Genomic DNA, 21,461 nt, shown 5'->3' on the forward strand with positions numbered 1-21,461 from the left:
ATGGCTCACGAGCCCAGCCACTCCGCGGCATGTGGGATCTTCCCGGAACGGGGTGGAATGAAAGCTTTTGACCTGTTCTGATGTGTACAATGTTTACAACAAAATGTATGTTTTTCTTAGGAAGAAAAATCAATTTTTATCTGATTAAGAAAGTTCCCCTGAACACCTGCTTTATTAAGAACTTTTATTATAAATGGATATTGAATTTTATCAAAACATTTTATGCTGCATGTACCAAGGTGATCATATTTTCCCCCTTTGTTCAGTTATTTGATTCTCAAATGGCAAGTCTGGCTTGGGTTCTTATCAGACTAGGTTTGCTAATATTTTCTTTAGACTTTCTTCATCTATGTTCATGAATGAATATGGTTAAGTTTTCCATGGAAAAGAGCAAGCAATATGAGGGCCTATTGAAAAGAATGGTTAAAATGATGGACCATGGAATATGAGCTGTATAATCATTTTTGTTTTATACACTTGATATTCTTTTAGATTTACTCAGCAGGTAAAGGAGAGAAGTCAATAAATCAATAGGTTTGTGGAGAGCAATAAATGTAAAATTTTCTGTCTGAAGTATTAGATTACTAATCAGCCAGATAGCTCATTTTACAGTTTTATTTTGGTCTACCAAACACATGACTTAACTGCAGATGCTTAGTGAAGTAAATTTTTATCTTTGGCTTGCTACTGTTGAGTCACATTATGCTTTCCTCATGAAGAGGGTGCAAGATTCTAATTATTTGCAATTAAAATCCAATTCAGAATTGCAGCATTCAAAAGCAGCTCTGCTTAAAGACATTGAGACATGAGACTGGGCTGCTCTCACAATGAGTACAAATGTAGGGGAAAACTGCACAAGGATGGGCCATGTTCTTGGCTGGTCTCAGCCTGTGTTCCACTATTTGTGAAGATCATTACTTCCAGAATGAAAGTTGGGCCAATGGCCAGGTCAGTGACAGATACACTGTTTCATGTGGAGAACATCCAGATCTCTGGATCTACCCCAAGAAGGCTTCTTTCTTGGGCTTTTCTTCCTTGGAAGAGAGTCAGAAAACTGAAGAGAAAAACTCCCTTCCCACTCTGATCTGTCAGGCTGCAGTTTGCAACTTCTTTTGCATAAATACAAATGTACCTGGATGTTACAGTCACTTCCTTGTGTAAGATTGATGGAAACATTCTTTCAGAAAGTGGTGATTTGTTAAATTCTGAGGTGTAGCATGAAATAAAATACCTGCTTGAAGATATGAGTTCAATCTATCTAATTTCAAAGTTGGATTTTTTCCCACTTTTGTCAAAAACTAAAAATACGGACTTAATAGAAGCTTTTACAAAAGCAATGTGAGTAAAAACTGATTCCATAATATCTATTAAGAGATCACATAAAATTTTAATTTTTAACATTTTATATTCATTTAATGACTATCTTTTAATTATATCTCTGAGTTTTTCAGTGTTATATTTACTTTGGAAAACACCTTTAATATTCCTTATTTTAAAAAATCTTTCAAGCAAATATTAACGTTTCAAAGAATATTTCATATAAGAATTCTGTTTTCAGTCAAAGCTGTTTCAGGAATTTTAGAGTCAGGAGAAGTAGATATATAGTTTAAGAAATAAATTGTAATGACCAGAGTAGCATTGGAATAAAGAATGAGTTTAAGTATAACCTTAGATTACATTTTAGATTTTTATGAGTTATAACTTTATTTTCCAAAAATATCCAAGACATAAATTATAGTTAATAACACAAAAGGAAGTGCTCATCTAGGATTTTAATGAGTTACTTAGTAATAGTGTAGAAAATAGTATTATATCAATACTTGAATTGATAGAGCAAATAGGGCGTAATGCTGATATAAGTGCCTACTTTGAACTAAGTTTGCACTTTGGGAGGTGTTTTAGAATGCTTAGTTAGTACTTAAAATTACCTCAAAGAAGTTCTGGAATGATTCCGCATGAATCAGATTGTCAGATAATATGGGAAAACTGAGCTCTAGGAGCAACTCATGCAAAGTTTGAAAAACAGAGGGAGTTATGTTATCTACTGTTAAATAATAGTAAGTGGATATGGTTTAGGAGTGGCTTGCCATGAAGGCTCATCTGAAAACAAGAAGATAAGATTGATAAGGTAGAGTTCCGTACTGGTGTCCATTTTAATAGTGTTATGCTATATTCTAATTTTAGCAGCCATGCACCCTTGCAAAATAAACTCACTACATATCAATGTGATATGTAGTGTTCAGCATGAATTCTGAATAACTAATTTTTCTTTAAAGAATGAAATGGTACATTTCATTTACATGTTCAGTTCCTAGGGTATAAATTTAACTCATTGATAAGATTTTCAAACACCTTTTTAAGCAGTAATGGAGTAGGAGTTTGGAATATCACATTGTTTTACATGTAATTGTAAACCTAAATTCTTCTGATATCTGTGTTGGTTGGTTAGTTTGTCTTAGTCTCACTTTGCTTAGAATTTCTGATAAGGGATAGGATTTGGAGATGCGAAAAGGCACAAAATGCAAAGGGCAATACAAGTGTTCCTCTTTTATAACCATCAAGTGTAGAGGTTGGGATGCCAAAAGCTGGAAAGAGACAACTGGTGTGTATTCCTTTCCATTAAAAAAAACCTTAAAGGTTTTGAATTTATGAATGAATATGTGCCTGTTTTCAACTCTTTTAAAAAATTTTTTTTATTTTTTGTGGTTTGTGGGCCTCTCACTGTTGTGGCCTCTCCCGTTGCGGAGCATAGGCTCCGGACGCGCAGCCTCAGTGGCCATGGCTCACGGGCCCAGCCACTCCGCAGCATGTGGGATCTTCCCGGACCGGGGCACGAACCCGTGTCCCCTGCATTGACAGGCGGACTCTCAACCACTGTGCCACCAGGGAAGCCCTCAACTCTTTTTTTTTTTTTAATTAATTAATTTATTTGACTGCACCAGGTCTTAGTTGCAGCATGCGGGATCTTTAGTTGCAGCATGCGGGATCTTTAGTTGCAGCATGCGCAGGATCTTTAGCTGTGGCATGCGAACTCTTAGTTGCAGCATGTGGGATCTAATTCCCTGAGCAGGGATTGAGCCTGAGCCCCCTGCATTGGGAGCGTCGAGTCTTAGCCACTGGACCACCAGGGAAGTCCCTCAGCTCTTGATCTATGCAAGAATCCTTGATCAGCTTTTTAGGGAAATTGTCTTCTACACCTTTAGAGTAAGCCCCTAGGGTTGACTTCTTGAGAATATGGAAGAAGAAAGGGTATTTACTCTGTAATATTTGACCAGTGTGCCCTTTGCCCTGTCAGCACACATAGCAGAAGGAACTAGAATTTCTTGCTGGATATAGGATTAATGTGAGTAATTTGGGGGTTTCCAGTGCCCTCTTTTCTTCTCGCTGAGGGCCAGTAGAGTAAAATGACAGTACCAGGTCTGTCTCAAGTCTATGCAAGTTCGAGCTAAATCCCTTTATATCCAAATCTTGGCTCAACTCTATGATTCTGTAATACAAAGAAGACTAGACCCCGTATTTTCATTATGACTAGCTAGTTCCTCTTTTAATTTTGTAGGAGGCAGGATTTTCCATTATGACCTTGGTTACTAAATTCTTAACATTCTGCATATATTACCCACATATGACTTTTAGAAGTGTCATGTGATGTGGAATTCAGGTGTAATAATTGATATTGAGGAAATATGAATTCATCTCTTTGTTATGCCACTTATTTAGTTGGTGGCTGTTGAAATTTTATGTAACCCGTGTCACATCTCTGTTTTAAAAAGTGTACTGTAATAGTAGCTGATTCAGGGGTGCAATGAGGACTAATGACGTAATGATTCTTTTATATTTCAGGTTTCAGCTGGCCCCAGGCAAGTCCATAATCTTCTGCATATTTATTATTAGTAGGTGGAGTTCTAATTATTAACTTGTGAACTGCTTTTAAATAAAGCACTATAAAATATTTCATAATCTAAGTGCCATAATTCTATAATAGTGGTTGAGATTTCTAATATTGACAAATCAGAGAGCTATAGATTTGTATAAGTTTTTATGTTATGGAATATTACTATTAAAAAATATGTTCTGGAATTATATTTATAAGCTATGTTAGCATGGGCAGTTTACTTGACTGTTCCTCACTTTCTTCATATATAAAGTGAAGATAATCACAATACCTACCTTATAAAGTTATTGTTAATAATAAGAGATAATTTATGTGAAATGTACAAGTACCTGGTACATTGTAAGCAGTCACTGAGTATTATGTTTGCCATTATTGCTGCTAGTAGTATTAATAATAAAACTCAATAGGGTTGCAACATAGGACATTTAGTAGATCCAGAAAACAGTTTAAACCATGAGAAAATATAATTTAGATTTCACAGTATACCTGCTATGATCATCCTTTATTTCAAGGCACACCCAGTTCTTTGAGCTGGGAGTGCTACTGGGTATTTAACAGGTAGTTTGAAATGTTGATGGTCTAGAATAAGCTTCATTTGATTTCATGCCATCATTTTTTAAATGGATGGTTAGGTGCTATTGGAGAAGTATAAAATTTGTTTACTCATCTGGTCAAATACAGAGCATGAGTATCAATTCCAGCCTCAGCCCAGAGACTGGAGTAAATGTTGTACTTGATATTAGGAGAGTCAAAGGCAATCTCTCTTGTCTTTGAATTGCTGCTGCACTTCATGATTAGTATTACCCCTTCTCTGATGTTCTGGTCTGATAACTCTTTTGTCTTGTTCCTCAGTGTATTCCTTTCTTCTGTCTCTCTCCATCTGTCTTCCTTTTCTCCATCTCACCTCCAACTTTCTATCATCCTCATTTTCTTTCTCTTAATCCTTTTCCCTTCTTTCCATGAATATTTGTTGAGCACATACAAAGGGCAGAACACATTACCCAGTAGTGTTCCCAGGCTTTAGGGAGGGTATAGCTTGATGGTAGTGGGGATGACTGTGTTTAGTGGTAGGCTGATGGGGAGGGGCTTGGACTTCATCTTATGGGCAATGAGGATCCATTGTAATTTCTTGAATAAGGGTGAGATAAAAGAGATGTTTCTAAAAATTAATCTTTTTGGATACCAATGAAGGATGAATGGGAGGGAGAAGAGATTGAAGATGGTGGGACCGTTTGAAGACTCTTTGATTCTTATTTTGCATTTATGATTCCAGCAGTGTTGCTCTAAAGTGAGAAAGACCTGAATGAAGTTAGAGGCAACAATATTGTTGCCAACAGGAGCAACACAGGGAGCATTTTGAAGGAGAAGTGGCAAAACTTGGTGACCAGATGCAAAGGGTAAAGGAAGGATAGGAAGAACGCAATGGTGGTGTACAGTTTAGTGTCAGTATAGTATTTGGAAGTTATTGCTCACATTAATACAAATGGGGAAACAGGGAATGGGAAAAGAAAATTCCCTCATTTTTATATATTTTGAGTATGAGGTACCAGTAAGACATTCAAGTCAAATTATGGGCTTCTAATTTCATTATTTGAGAAATTTTTTAGTAGTTTATACTCTTATAGATTATAACTTAATCTTCTTGCATTCTAGAATACACTATGCTGTTTTAAGGGTTATATTCACTGATGTAATTTTAAGTATTTTATGTTCTAGTAAGTAGATTGTCATTGTTGCATGATGTTTGAGATGTGGTGGTTTGGTCTAAATTAGTTTTGGGTCACAATACACTTGTTATTAATAAAGGACAAGACGTTGTTTAAACATTTGAGTCAATGGAACATAGAAAGACAAGCATTGCATAGAAATGATGTAATTGAATTGGCAAATGAGCTTTGAATAATGCCCATTTATTTAGGGTATTTGGAAAGGTTACATTATCATTATTTGTTATACTGCTTAAGTATAAATATCAGAAAAAAGATAATGAGATAAAACATTTATCCTATAAAATAGTTATAGATACTGTTTTAAAAAATAATATTGTAATTAAAATAAACAGTAAACAAATTCATTGTAATGATTTAAAGGGCACTGAGATTTAATGAAAGAATTTAATAGTTGTTCAGTCACACCTATCCATATGACCAGTGCTAAAAGTTTGAGGTGTATATTTCTATATCTTTTTGGCTCATTTTATAAAATTTTATGAGTATATATCAATATTTTGTGAAAGTTTGTTTTCACAAAAATGAGAACATACTATTCATATTGTTCTGCCACTTACACATTTTACTTAAAAATGCATCATGAACATCCTTCCTTATAAAAACACATAGACCTCATTCTTTATTTTTCACAGCTGCATAACATTCTGTTGTTGAATTATTCCTGTGCTGAGGATTCTTGGTTTTAAAAGTTTTAAATTGCGTCTCTTGTTTTTTTTTAGTTACCAGCCATTTGTCTTTGCAAAATTATATTTGCAAAATCAAATCAAAACAATAGTGAAGAAAACTTTCTCCCTAATATTCATTCTGTATATTTCATTTTATTGTCTTACTGCTTTAGCATTACCAAAACAATACTGTATGATAGTGATGAGAGCTGTCCTATTATTTTAACGGCAGTTAGTTTTGTAAATTACTGTTTGTTAAGAACTTGTTAATAATATAATGCAAGTCATGAAGATATGAACCAATACGAAATATAGGACTTGGACAACAACTTATACATGGCCACACAGTTCTGCTGTCACCCACCCTCTCATTCATCCACCTACCTCCCCTCACTTGAGGCATCATTCTGAATGTCATGTTTGTCATTGCTTTGCTTTAATGTAGTGTTATTACATCCATAGATATTTCTTAAAGTATATATCTTTTAGCTTTTAAGCTATATAAAAATACATTGTATTTAATTTTTTCCACTTTTGTCACTTATAGTGACAAAATAGATGCATACTGTTGTGTGTTGAACTATGAAATTAGATTTCTTCTAAATTATTCAATGATTTTGACAGAGTCCTCTAGAATATTCTTATCATTATTTCATTTGCTATAGAGATTAAACTCTTGAGATCTGTACTGATAACACTGTATTTGTTGTTAAATTATGGTTTTCTTTCTTTTTTCCTTTAACCTTCATTGTCAAGCAGTATGTTTTAGGTGTTAAAACCACTGACTCTGGAGCCAGAGCCCCAGGATTTAAATCTTAGATGTGCTACTTATTAGTTACATAGGGCTGGATTTTACCAACCCAATTCTATAAAGCTTTTGCTTTTTGATAGGCAAATTTAAACTACCTTTATTATGATATGAACTGTTTAGTTAGTTTTGTCTGTTTTCATTTTCAGCTTTATCAATGATTAACTGTTTATGTGAGTTCTGTAATCTGTTTATATTGTAGATTCCTCATTTATAAAATGGGATTAACAATAGTACTTATTTTGTATGCCACTATTAAATTAGTTAATACAAATAAATTTGTCAGAAATGTACAGCTGATCCTTGAACAAGGTGGGGGTTTGGGGTGCTGACCCCCGCTCAGTGGAAAATCCACATATATCTTTATAGTTGGCTCTCCATATCTGTGGTTCTGCACCCGTGGATTCAACCAACTGCAGGTCATAGTACTATAGTACCTATTTATTGAAAAACATCCACGTATAAGTGGACCCACACAGCTCATACCCATGTTGTTCAAGGCTCTTCTGTACTCGGCTTATAATAACCAATATATTGTGTTATTTGTATTTCATATTAATGATATTCTGATTTCTTTTTTCTCCATTTCCTTACTTTTGCTGAGTTTTCTTAAGTCATCCCCCACCCTTTTGAAATTAGAAGTTCTACTGAGTATCTTTTTCCTTTGGTGATGTGGTTATTTTAACACTTGTATATACACACACCTGATACTTGCTGATATTAAAAGTAAATAATAATTATATCCTTTTTTGCACGAAACTATGTGACCTATCCCAGTTCCTTCTTGCCCCACTGAAATTTTCCAAAGTGAATATGCCACTTTTCACCATCTCCAGCAGTATACGAGAGGTTCATGGTAATAACATTATATTACCATGCCTTGTTATTTTCAATATTTTTCATTTTAGCCATTTGGGAGGGTAAATAGTCAAGTTTCATTCTGCTTTAATATGCATTTCCCTGATTATCGATAAATTTTTGGCACTGTTTTCATATATTTATTGCCTTTGACTTTTGTCTTTTTTGAGGTATTCAACTCTCCTATTTTTGTCTTATTTCTTATTTGCAGTGGTTGATTATATAATCTGCATATAAGCCCTTTATTTATTTACTTTTTTAATAGATCTTTATTAGAGTATAATTGCTTAGCAATACTGTGTTAGTTTCTGTTGTACAACAAAGTGAATCAGCTATATGTATACATAATATCCCCATATCCCCTCCCTCTTGAGCGTCCCTCCCACCCTCCCTGTCCCACCCCTCTAGGTCATCGCAAAGCACCAAGCTGATTTCTCTGTGCTATGCTGCTGCTTCCCACTAGCTAACTATTTTACATTCAGTAGTGTATATATGTCGATGCTACTCTCATTTTGCCCCAGCTTCCCTCTCTTCCCCTGTGTCCTCAGTCCATTCTCTATGTCTATGTCTTTATTCCTGTCCTGCCCCTAGGTTCTTCAGAAACATTTTTTTTTTTAGATTCCATATATATGTATTAGCCTATGGTATTCGTTTTTCTCTTTCTGACTTACTTCACTCTGTATGACAGAATCTAAGTACATCCACTGCACTACAAATAACTCAATTTTGTTTCTTTCTATGGCTGAGTAATATTTCATTGTATGTATGTGCCACATCTTCTTTATCCATTCATCTGTAGGTGGACATTTAGGTTGCTTCCATGTTCTGGCTATTGTAAATAGTGCTGCAGTGAACATTGTGGGTGGTACATGTCTCTTTTTGAATTACGGTTTTCTCAGGGTATATGCCCAGTAGTGGGATTGCTGGGTCATATGGTAGTTCTATTTTTAATTTTTTAAGGAACCTCCATACTGTTCTCCATAGTGGTTGTATCAATTTACATTCCTACTAACAGTGCAGGAGGGTTCCTTTTTTCACCATACCTTTTCCAGCATTTATTTTTTCTAGACTTTTTGATAATGGCCATTCTGACCAGTGTGAGGTGATATCTCATTGTAGTTTTGATTTTCATTTCTCTGATAATTAGTGATGTTGAGCATCTTTTCATGTGCCTCTTGGCCATCTGTATGTCTTCTTTGGTGAAATGTCTATTTAGATCTTCCACCCATTTTTTAATTGAATTGTTTGTTTTTTTGATATTGAGCTTCATGAGCTGTTTGTATATTTTGGAGATTAATCCTTTGTCCGTTGTTTCAAGGAGCTGTTTGTATGTTTTGGAGATTAATCCTTTGTCCGTTGTTTCATTTGCAAATATTTTCTTCTATTCTGAGGGTTGTCTTTTAATCTTGTTTATGGTTTCCTTTGCTGTGCAAAAGCTTTTAAGCTTAATTAGGTCCCATTTGTTTATTTTTGTTTTTATTTCCATTACTCTAGAAGGTGGGTCAAAAAAGATCTTGCTGTGGTTTATGTCAAAGAGTGTTTTTCCTATGTTTTTCTCTGAGGTTTATAGTGTCTGGTCTTACATTTAAGTCTGTAATCCATTTGGAGTTTATTTTTGTGTATGGTGTTAGGTAGTGTTCTAATTTCATTCTTTTACATGTAGCTGTCCAGTTTTCCCAGCACCAATTATTGAAGAGTTTGTCTCTTCTCCTTTGTATGTTCTTGCCTCCTTTGTCATATATTAGCTGACCATATATGCGTGGGTTTATCTCTGGGCTTTCTATCCTGTATGATTGATCTATATTTCTGTTTTTGTGCCAGTACCATATTGTCTTGATTGCTATAGCTTTGTAGTATAGTTTGAGGTTGGGGGGTTTGATTCCTCCAGCTCCATTTTTCTTTATCAAAATTGCTTTGGCTATTCGGGGTCTTTTTTGTTTCCTTACGAATTGTAAAATTTTTTGTTTTAGTCCTGTGAAAAATGCCGTTGGTAGTTTGATAGGGATTGCATTGAATCTGTAGATTGCTTTGGGTAGTAGAGTCGTTTTCACAATGTTGATTCTTCCAATCCAAGAACATGGTATATTTTTCCATCTGTTTATATCATCTGGTGATTTCTTTTATCAGTGTTTTAGAGTTTTCTGGGTACAAGTCTTTTGCTTCCTTAGGTAGGTTTATTCCTAGGTATTTTATTCTTTTTGTTGCAGTGTTAAATGAGATTGATTCCTTAATTTCTTTTTCTGATTTTTCATCATTCGTGTATAGGAATGCCAGAGATTTCTGTGCATTAATTTTGTATCCTGAAACGTTATCAAATTCATTGATTAGTTCTAGTTATTTTCTGGTGGCATTTTTAGGATTATCCATGTATAATATCATGTCATCTGCGAACAGTGACAGTTTTACTTCTTCTTTTCCAATCTGTATTGCTTTTATTTCTTTTTCTTCTCTGATTGCCATGGCTAGGACTTCCAAAACTATGTTGAATAAGAGTGGGGAGAGTGGACCTCCTTGTCTTGTTCCTGATCTTAGTGGAAATGCTTTCAGATTTTCACCATTGAGTATGATGTTTGCTGTGGGTTTGTCATATATGGCCTTTATTATGTTGAGGTAGGTTCCCTCTGTGCCCATTTTCTAGAGAGTTTTTATCGTAAATGGGTGTTGAATTTTGTCAAAAGCTTTGTCTGCATCTATTGAGATGATCATATTTTTTTCCCTTGATTTGTTGTTATGGTGTATCACATTGATTGATTTGCATATATTGAAGAATCCTTGCATTCCTGGGGTAAACCCCACTTGACCATGGTGTGTGATCCTTTTAATATGTTGTTGGATTCTGTTTGCTAGTATTTTGTTCAGGATTTTTGCGTCTATGTTCATCAGTGATATTGGTCTACAATTTTCTTTTTTTGTGATATCTTTTTCTGGTTTTGGTATCAGGGTGATGGTGGCTTCATAGAATGAATTTGGGAGTGTTCATCACTCTGCAATTTTTGGAAGAGTTTGAGAGGGATCGGTGTTAGCTCTTCTCTAAATGTTTGATAGAATTCACCTGTGAAGCCATCTGGTCCTGAGCTTTTGTTTGTTGGAATATTTTTAATTACAGTTTCAATTTCATTACTTTTGATAGGTCTGTTTATATTTTCTAATTCTTCCTGGTTCAATCTTGGAAAATTGTACCTTTCCAAGAATTTGTCCATTTCTTCGTGGTTGTCCGTTTTATTGGCATATAGTTGTTTGTAGTAGTCTCTTATAATCCTTTGTATTTCTGCAGTGTCAGTTGTGATTTCTCCTTTTTCATTTCTAATTTTATTGATTTGCTCTCCCTTTTTTTCTTGATGTGTCTGGCTAATGGTTTATCAATTTTTTTTATCTTCTCAAAGGACCAGCTTTTAGTTTTATTGATATTTGCTATTGTTTTCTTTGTTTCTATTTCATTTATTTCTGCTCTGATCTTTATGATTTATTTCCTTCTACTGACTTTGTGTTTTGTTTGTTCTTCTTTCTCTAGTTGCTTTAAGTGTAAGGTTAGATTGTTTATTTGAGATTCTTCTTGTTTCTTGTTATGAGATTGAATTGCTATGAACTTCCCTCTTAGAACTGCTTTTTCTGTGTCCCATAGGTTTTGGGTCGTTGTGGTTTTGTTTCATTTGTTTCTACGTATTTTTTTATTTCTTCTTTGATTTCTTCAGTGATCTCTTGGTTATTTAGTAGCGCACTGTTTAGCCTCTGTGTATTTGTGGTTTTTACAGTGTGTTTCCTCTAATTAATTTCCAATCTCATAGTGTGTGGTCAGAAAAGATGCTTGATACGATTTTAATTTTCTTAAATTTTCCAGGGCTTGATTTGTGGCCTAAGATATGATCTATCCTGGAGAATGTTCCATGAGCACTTGAGAAGAAAGTGTATTCTGTTGTTTTTGGATGGAATGTCCTATAGATAGCAATTAAGTTCATCTGGTCTAATGTGTCACTTAAAGCTTGTGTTTCCTTATTAATTTTATGTTTGGATGATCTGCCCATTGGTAAAAGTGGGGTGTTAAAGTCCCCTACTATTATTGTGTTACTGTCGATTTCTCCTTTCATGGTTGTTAGCATTTGCCTTATGTATTGAGGTGCTCCTATGTTGGGTGCATAAACACTTATAACTGTTATATCTTCTTCTTGGATTGATCCCTTGATCATTATTAGTTTCCTTTCTTATCTCTTGTAACAGTCTTTATTGTAAAGTCTATTTTATCTGATATGAGTATTGCTTCTGCAGCTTTCTTTTGATTTCCATTTGCATGGAATATCTTTTTCCATCCTTTCACTTTGAAGTGGGTCTCTTGTAGACAGCATATATGTGGGTCTTGTTTTTGTATCTATTCAGCCAGTCTGTGTCTTTTGGTTGGGGCATTTAATCCGTTTACGTTCAAGGTTTTTATCAATATGTATGTTCCTATTTCCATTTTCTTGATTGTTTTGGGTTTGTTTTTGTGAGTCTTTTTCTTCTCTTGTGTTTCCCTCCTAGAGAAGTTTCTTTCGCATTTGTTGTAAAGCTGGTTTGATGGTCTTGCTTGTCTGAAAATCTTTTGATTTCTCCATCAAATCTGAGTGAGATCCTTGATGGGTAGAGTAATCTTGGTTGTAGATTTTTTCCCTTTCATCACTTTAAGTATATCCTGCCATTCCCTTCTGGCCTGCAGAGCTTCTGCTGAAAAATCAGCTGATACCTTATGGGGATTCTTTTGTATGTTATTTTTTTGTTTTTCCCTTGCTGCTTTTAATATTTTTTCTTTCAATTTAATTTTTGTTAGTTTGATTAATATGTGCTTTGGTGTGTTTCTCCTAGGGTTTATCCTGTATGGGACTCACTGTGTTTCCTGCACTTGGGTGACTATTTCCTTTCCCATGTTAGGGAAGTTTTCTACTATAATCTCTTCAAATATTTTCTCAGACCCTTTCTTCTTCTTTTCTTCTTCTGGGACCCCATAATTCGAATGTTGGTGCATTTAGTGTGTCCCAGAGGTCTCTTAGATTGTCTTCAATTCTTTCTCTTTTTTTTCTTTGTTCTGCTCCTCGCCAGATATTTCCACCATTTTGTCTTTCCGCTCACTTATTCATTCTTCTGCCTCAGTTATTCTGTTATTGATTCCTTCTAGTGTATTTTTCATTTCAGTTATTGTGCTGTCCATCTCTGTTTGCTTGTTCTTTAGTTCTTCTAGATCTTTGTTAAACATTTCTTGTATTTTCTCAATCTGTGCCTCCATTCTTTTTCTGAGATTCTGGATCATCTTTACTATCATTACTCTGAATTCTTTTTCAGCAGATCGCCTATTTCTTCTTCATTTATTTTGTCTTACAGGTTTTTACCTTGCTCCTTCATGTGTGACTTATTTTTTGCTGTCTCATTTTATTTTTTCCTTTTTTTTATGAGTGGGATTGTGTTCCTGTCTTAATGGTTGTTTGGCCTGAGGCTTCGAACCCTGGAGTGTGTAGGCTGTTGAGTAGAGCTGGGCCTTCGTGCTGTGATGAGGACCTCTGGGAGACCTCACTCCGATGAATATTCCCTGGGGTCTGAGGTTCTCTGGTAGTCCAGTGGTTTGGACTTGGAGCTCCCACTACAGGAGCTTCTGCCCGACCCCCAGCTCGTGAATCAAGATCCCGCAAGCCATGCGGGGGTGCAAAATTATCCAGCTATGTTAGAAAAAATATAAAAATAAAAATATATATGAAACAACAACTGGAAGGTAAAACAGAACCGCAATAGTAAAAAGGAAGAGGAGGAAAATGAAAAAGTTGAAAAGGCCTTGGCTGTGGAGGGCAGGGCCTAAGCAGGGGTGAGGTTTGGGCATATGCTTAGTACCCACAGGGCTAGAAATGGCAGGGTGGGTTGGGGTGTGGGGGTTGGGGCTTAGGCTCAACGGGGTGGGTTGGGGTGTGGGGGTTGGGGCTTAGGCTCAATGGAACAGAAGAGGCCCAGGTGTGCCCCCCATCCCTGGTCTCAGAGGGCGGGGGACCCCACCAGGGAGGCCAGTAGACTTCTTGGGCTCAAGTGGGTGGGGAAAATGCCCTCAGCTCCTCTCCTGCTCCTCCTGTCCTGGAGGATCCCTCCCATCTGCCTCTCCTGATCTCCCTGGCTGCCCTCCTATGCTCTCAGGACCCATGTGGCCTGGAGGGGGCTTTGGAGGGTGGGGGACTGGCCTGGGAACTCAACAGGCTCCCCATGCCCAAACACCCTCCACTCCTTTCCTGCTCCTCTGGTCCCGGAGGGACCCTCCTGCCTGCCTCTCCTGTTCTCTCCTGTCCTCCCTTCTATGCCCCCAAGACCAACCCAGGCCAGAGGGGACCTCTGAGGGCGGAGAACCGGGCCCGAGAGCCGGGCAGACTTCCCCAGCTGATTGGGCAAGGGAGATGCTGGGTCTGTTCCCCCCAGTCTGAGCCCCTGAGGGTCCCTCCAGGCATGAGAACCCCTCCCCCCTCTCAGTCATCCCTCAGGGGCACCAGTTCTGTCTGGCCTCCACTTCTCCTCCCTGCTCAGTGCCCCCACGTCCTACCAGTTTGCTTGGGGGTTCTTCCTGTCTCCTTGGGTGTCGGAGTCTCCTACCAGCATCCGGCAGGCACCCTAATTGTGGGGAGATGTAAACTCTGCGTCTTTCCACACTGCCATCTTGACTCCTCAAGCCCTTTTATATTTATTGCAGATACCTTCTCCTACTCCCATAGTGGTAAACACAAATTCAAAGTCTTAACTTACTCAAATGAATAGTCTTTATGGTTAGTATTTTTTGTGTCCTAAAGAGTCCTGTTTTAAAAATAAAAACCAGATCTTGAAGATATTCTGATATATCGTCATTTAAAATCCTCATAAAACATGTTTGGGATCTTTCTCTTTTTTTTTTTTAATTCTTAGAAAAGTATTTGAGAAAGTAGAGCTATTTCTTCTTTAAATGTTTAATCATATTTACTGGTGAAGCCCTTTGAGACTGGATTTTGATTAGAGTTCAATTTTTTTAAAGTTATGTGGCTATTAGGCTTTCTAATTCTTTATGGGTCAGTTTTGATGTTGTATTTTTTTCAGAAATGTTCTAGAAAACATTTCTGAATTTTTTTGCATCAAGCTGTTTATAATGTCTTCTTACTGTTTACAGGATCCTGATATTTGCTATTTTTTCCTTTTTCAATTGATTAATTACTCCAGAATTGAATTTAAAATTTATATATTCTTTTGTGCTAGAGACTTTCTTTTTTCTGTGCTATATTACTATATCCAGTGTTTTCATTCCAGTTTGGAATTCTGTTTGTTTCTTTCATTATTTCAGCCTGCAAAGAACCACCTATTCTAACTTACTATCAGTCTGACTCCTTCAAGACATAGTGCTTCATCAAATGTGTTGTTTAACTTACTACTAGCCAGTGAGATGTTTGATTTCTTAGCACTCAGGCTGGACAGACTTTGGGGGCTATCTCAGGTAGTGAGATATTGACAGGCCCTGGTAACTAACCATTCAACTTTGTTTCTATGATTTTGACTATTTTAGATACCTTGTAAGTGGAATTATACAGGATTTATATTTTTGTGGCTGGCTTATTTTTAGTTAGCATACTATCCTCAAGGTTCGTCCATGTCAGAGCATGAAATAATTTCCTTTTTTAAGGCTGAATAATCCATTTTATACATATACCACATTTCATTTATACATTTATCTATCAATAGATATTTGGGTTGCTTCCACCCTTTGGCTGTTGTGAATAATGCTACAATGAACATGGATGTGCAACTATTACTTCAAGACCCTGTTTTTAATTTGTTTGGATATATACTGAGATGTAGAATTGCTGGATCATATGGTAGTTCTATATGTAAATTTTTAAAGTACTTTTATACTGTTACCCGTAGCGGTTGCTCCATTTTATAATCTTACCAACAGTTCACAAAGGTTCCAATTTCTCCATATCCTCATTGACACTTATTTTCTGTTTTTTTTTTTTAAATAGTTGCCATCCTAATGGGTGTGAAATTATATCTGTTTGTAGTTTTGATTTGCATTTCTCTAATGATAAGTGATGTTGAGCATCTTTTTTTATATGCTTGTTGTCCATTTTTATATTCTCTTTGGTAAAATGTCTATTCAAGTCCTTTTACCATTTAAGAAATCAGGTTATTTTTATTGAGTTGTAAGAGTTTATATACATATATATATATATTTTTTTTTTCTGTATATTACCTGCTTAACTCCTTATCAGATATGATTTGCAAATATCTTCTCCCATTCAATAGGTTGCATTTTCACTCTGTGGATTGTGTTCTTTAATGCACATACATTTTAAAGTTTGTAGTCGTATTTGTCTATTTTTTGCATTTATTGCCTGTGCTTTGGTGTCACATCCAAATCATCATTGCCAAACCAGCTGTCATGAAGCTTTTCCTCTGTTTTCTTTTAGGAGTTTCAAAGTTTTACGTCTTTCTTTCAGATCTTAATCCATTTTGAGTTAATTTTTTTTTTTTTTTTTTTTTTGTGATATGCGGCCTCTCACTGTTGTGGCCTCTCCCGTTGCAGAGCACAGGCTCTGGACGCGCAGGCTCAGCGGCCATGGCTCACAGGCCCAGCCACTCTGTGGCATGTGGGATCTTCCCGGACCGGGGCACAAACCCGTGTCCTCTGCATCGGCAGGCGGCCTCTCAACCACTGCGCCACCAGGGAAGCCCTTGAGTTAATTTTTATATATGTTGTAAGATAAGGTCCAGTTTCATTCTTCTATATGGAGATATCTAGTTTTCCAACACCATTCGTTGAGGAGCCTGTTCTTTCCCCATGGAGTGTCCTTGGCACCCTTGTCAAAGATCATTTGACCATATATGTGAGGGTTTATTTCTTGGTTCTTTATTCTGTTCCATTGGTCATGCTATGGACATTCTTATACAAGTGTTTTGTGGACATATATTTTCCCTCTCTTAGGTATGTATCTAGGAGTGTAATTGCAGGGCCGTTGGGTACATGTGTAACTTAACTTAGAAACTGCCAGATAGTTTTCCAAAGTGGCTGTACCAACACTTGGTATTATCAGTCTTTTAAGTTTTAGCCGTTTTGGTAAGGTTGAGTCACTTTTTTTGTCTTTTGGTTGAATTGTTATTTAAGAACAAATTTGAGGTAACTTTAAGTGCTTCAATATGTGTTCATTTATTTTTTCTCTTCCCACGAGAGTGTAAGCCTTATTAGATGCTGTTTGCTCCTCAGTTTCTAAATGTTTGCTGACATAGAGTAGGTACTCAATGAAAGTTTATTTTGAATGAATGAAGTGGATGAAAAAATAAAACAAAACATGAATATTTAGCTTCTTTCTGATATATCTGAGATTTGTATTCATCAGATATATCTGGGATCTTCTCCAGGGTCTAATAATTCGTCATGGATATTTTGGTGGTTGAATCACCCTAGGAAAAGTATGGCAGGACAAAGTTTTAGGAATGTATATTCAGTTTGCCAGATTCCCACAATCTCCCACTGAGATAAATTTTAAAACTTAAGAGCATAGTAACATTAAAAGGCAGGATGGTTTTAAGAATTAGAAAAAGTAGTTCATCTGTGGAAACATTGTTCAAGGACTTTTGTTTCTTTTTTACAACCATAGGATTGCTGCTAATTTTAAGTGAAATGAATTATTTCTGTAATATAGTTTTATATTTTGTCTAATCCTTATAGTACAACTAAATCTTCATTGTTGTGGTATTGATGATTTGCCTTACGAGCTATTCAGGACCTTATATTCCTTCTTGCCTGATGTCTTTGGTCCACTTTTCTGTTCTAAATAGTTTCACTAAACAATTATAAGAGAAAAATAAGAAAGAGAGTAGAGGAATAAATTTAAAGAGAAGGAAAGAGGACAAACACTCATGCTGCCTGTGAATTTTTTTCCATTAGCACAAATAAGAATTTAGAAGTGACTTTTATAAATGCATAGGACTTCAAGTAGTTGCCATAATAATCCCTAAGGTTTCAGCAGTTTTAACACTGTATTTATATATACAGAAATGTAATAAAAATAATCAGGTATTTCATATACTCAAGTATTATACAATTTATATCAACCTTTGACTTTCTGGGTTTGAAAAGCCGTCTATTGTTATATGGGTTCATTTTCTGTTGGTGCTCTTCACATGCTGTATAACAAAAAATATGTTTCTTTTCTGTATTTTATGAAGTTTCATCCTACAAAATACTTCTCTGTAATGAGAGTAGATGCAATCAGTGGCTTGAGGACCTAATTTACCTACTGAAAAAAACATAAGTTCTCCTTGATTTGTTTTTATTTTCTGCCCAGTGGTTAATATATATTTTGAATAGTCATAGCTGTTAAAATAAGACTTACATACAGTTTTGTTAGTGCAATCTATGAAAATGTGAACATTATATTACTGTGAGTAGTAACGCTTATGATAATATGGTATAACACTTTAAAATAATTTCTTTTTGTCCTTTTATTTCATATTGGAAGCAGGTGTGTAAGTATTCAATATTTTTGGTTATTCTATTCTGTGCAGTATTTTGAGTCACCTCCAACTTAATGACTCCACATTGTTGTATTCTTCCCCCACCAGAAAGTCAAATAAAGAAAACCACTTTACCCTTTCATAACTACAGCGACATGAATGAAGATCTTAATATAAAGGAGGAAATGGTTTTAGGAGACTCTTCAAAAAATATATCATTGAAAGATGAAAGAAGTCAATTACATTCCAGGAAAAAACGTTTTTTATCGTATCCAAGATATGTGGAAGTTATGGTTACAGCTGATGCTAAAATGGTTCATCATCATGGACAGAATTTGCAGCACTACGTACTAACTCTAATGTCAATTGTAAGTAAACTTAACGGGTCCTTTGTATTTTCTAAGGTGTTTAACATAATATTTTCTCACATTTAATTAAAATGTTTTCCCGAACTTTAGATGTAAGCAAATTGTCTATATTTAAGCCAAAAATATTTCCTTGAAATTTAGTTTAAATAGATGTATATAGCAAGTATCCCATTCTGTTACTTGGACAGTTTTCTAAAAAATCTAAAATCTTTGAAACAAGCCACTTACAGAAATTGCTTGAATCTTTACTTCATCACATGAATGGCTTCTGCCCCCTAGTGACAGGGAAGATCTTAGTAGAACTGATCTTTTGCCCTTTGAATCTGAATTTTTAAACCTTATCTTATTTCTGCACAGAAGGAGGGGATACTAATTTTACTACTACTGCATTCGCCAACTCAAATTGGGACACATGATATTTTAAGTTATAAAAGTATTATGGCAATAAAAGGATAACCTGTTACTAATAGAGCTGCTTTAGCAAATTTGGGGTGTAAGATCACAGTAGTTATAAGCGCTTTTGAGCTGATGTTAATATCTCTTTGAGCAATGGTGGTGCCAGTATCGTTAGAACAGAATTCTAGTGCCAGTAAAGAACACCGGTTCTGTGTTAGTGGTAGCACGCTATGTCCTATATACATGCACGTATATAGGCACCCATATACATATATACACACATATATCTACTGTCTGGGACATTGCTGGATTAAGTCCTGCTGTTTTGAAGTAATTACTAAAAGTACCTCTTTCATTCTCAGGAGTGTCTTGGTTTAGTTGATGAATTATATGGTCCCCTGTTTATACACATCCAGGATATTGGAACACATCTCATGGCTAGAAGTATCTCTGTTCACAGGTAGGGAATTCAGGCCTACTTGGTGGATAAAACTTGACCAGGACACATATATAGGCTATTATAAATCTCCTTTAACAAGAACTCGCCAGTTACGTTCATTGTGACTTAAAGATCCTAAGACTTTGTTATTTTCCTTACGTATAACATTTTATCTTAAATTCTTATAAGTGCTAAGAATACATGATCTCTGCTGCCTAAACACAGTATCTGGTATGAAATGGTCACTCATTAGTTAGTTAAAGAATGAGTAAATAAGTGATTAAAGTGATACTTTTTTCAAAATAAATGACATTGTAACAGACAAAAACCAGAGATGATCCAAAATGATTTTCCTAAATTTGTACAGTATAGATGTCTTTTGTTTACTTGAGTTGAATTTTTAAAATGACAACAGAGCTATACATACAGATTTATTCTGATGACTTTTTAACTTCCGAATCTGAAGTAGTTATCTAGATGTATAATTATCTAGATATGGGTGTGGCATGCTCATTATGAAGGGATTCTAATGAGAACATTGACATGGAGGATGTTGATTGATATGTAGGAAATTATATCAATTATATGGAACAGTGTGGGATAAGCTTGGCAATTTTAAATGGTTAAAGCAGATACTCATTAAGAAAACTGGGGAGGGGATAGAGATACTGAAGGAAAATATTAGATTTTATAAATGCAACAGGTTTTGTAGCATGTTAAGTGACAACTCCCATATCAGTGCTTTGGAAGTAATGACTAGAAGAAGTCAAGGAGCACAAGAGTAATTTTCAAATAGCTCTCAAATACAGTTTTGGTGATGATGCCATCCTCTGAAAAGTTTTGTCATCTGTATTTTACATAAAAATCAATGTAATCACTGTTTAGAAGATATTGTGATGTACCTTGTGTCCATGGGAGTTTTAAAGCCAGAGTTCATCAAGGACAAAGCCAACATTCTGACTTCATGGAAAGTAAATCTGCTTCTGAGATTGCTTGAAACAGAAGACCAGTGCATGCACATACCATTTCCTAGATTTTTAGTCCCACTAGGAGAGCCAAATTCAGTTTAGACGAGATGTTTGTAGATGTAGTCAGTTGGTTTGTGTTAAGCTTTCATTCACAGGGAGATACTGCCACAGGTTGAGGAATAGGGGAACATTCCAAATACAGATGGGGCAGGAGGAAAATTTCAGGAGGGTAAATCTCTCTTTTGAGGTAGTCTTGGTTTTATATATACTTTCTTTCCTCCTCAGAGGCCGAATTTCAGATGACTTCAAATTACCTGGGGTTTTTGCTCTCTTTATTCTTTTTCTCTTCTGTTGAATGTTTAGATAAGGATGCAGGAAAGTCAGCAGATTTTCTGTCAGGTTCTGGATAGTTATTGTTATTTTATTAGTGAAAAAAAGAGGTCATAGCTATATTTGTAGATGTAAACCATGTTAAAGGTGAATGGAAACTTGGAGAAAGAGTTGACAGACTCTTGTTTTGGGACTTTGTTACTTTTAGTATTAAAAGTCTCATGTCTCTGGAAATCCCTTAGTCCTGAGCAAACTGGGACAGTTGGTCACACTACACAGAGATAGTCAAATCTAATCCAATTTGTTTTATCTCCACTTGTGAAGTCCATTTCCAAAATTGCTCTAAAGAAGTAAGAGGAATACTATCTCCACATAAATGTCCCCAGATGTTTCCAGTTGAAGAAGAAGGCATTCAAGTTTTGCATATTTTGTCCTAATTTTTTTTTTTTTTTTTTGCGCGGTATGTGGGCCTCTCACTGTTGTGGCCTGTCCCGTTGCGGAGCACAGGCTCTGGACGTGCAGGCTCAGCGGCCA

At 35.8% G+C, this 21,461-nt stretch overlaps 1 protein-coding gene across 7 annotated transcripts in view; it reads left to right on the plus strand.

Moving 5' to 3' along the window:
* The window catches only part of ADAMTS20 (ADAM metallopeptidase with thrombospondin type 1 motif 20), a 194,839-nt gene that overhangs the window by 36,234 nt on the left and 137,144 nt on the right, over nucleotides 1-21,461 (plus strand). For all 7 annotated transcript variants that reach the window (XM_073788803.1, XM_073788804.1, XM_073788805.1 and 4 more), the window contains exon 4: nucleotides 18,535-18,794. In XM_073788803.1, the coding sequence (XP_073644904.1) occupies nucleotides 18,535-18,794 (260 nt within the window). The remainder of the gene's footprint in view (nucleotides 1-18,534; nucleotides 18,795-21,461) is intronic.

This window comes from Tursiops truncatus, chromosome 11, assembly GCF_011762595.2.
Source record: "Tursiops truncatus isolate mTurTru1 chromosome 11, mTurTru1.mat.Y, whole genome shotgun sequence".
NCBI classification, from domain to species: Eukaryota; Metazoa; Chordata; class Mammalia; order Artiodactyla; family Delphinidae; genus Tursiops; species Tursiops truncatus.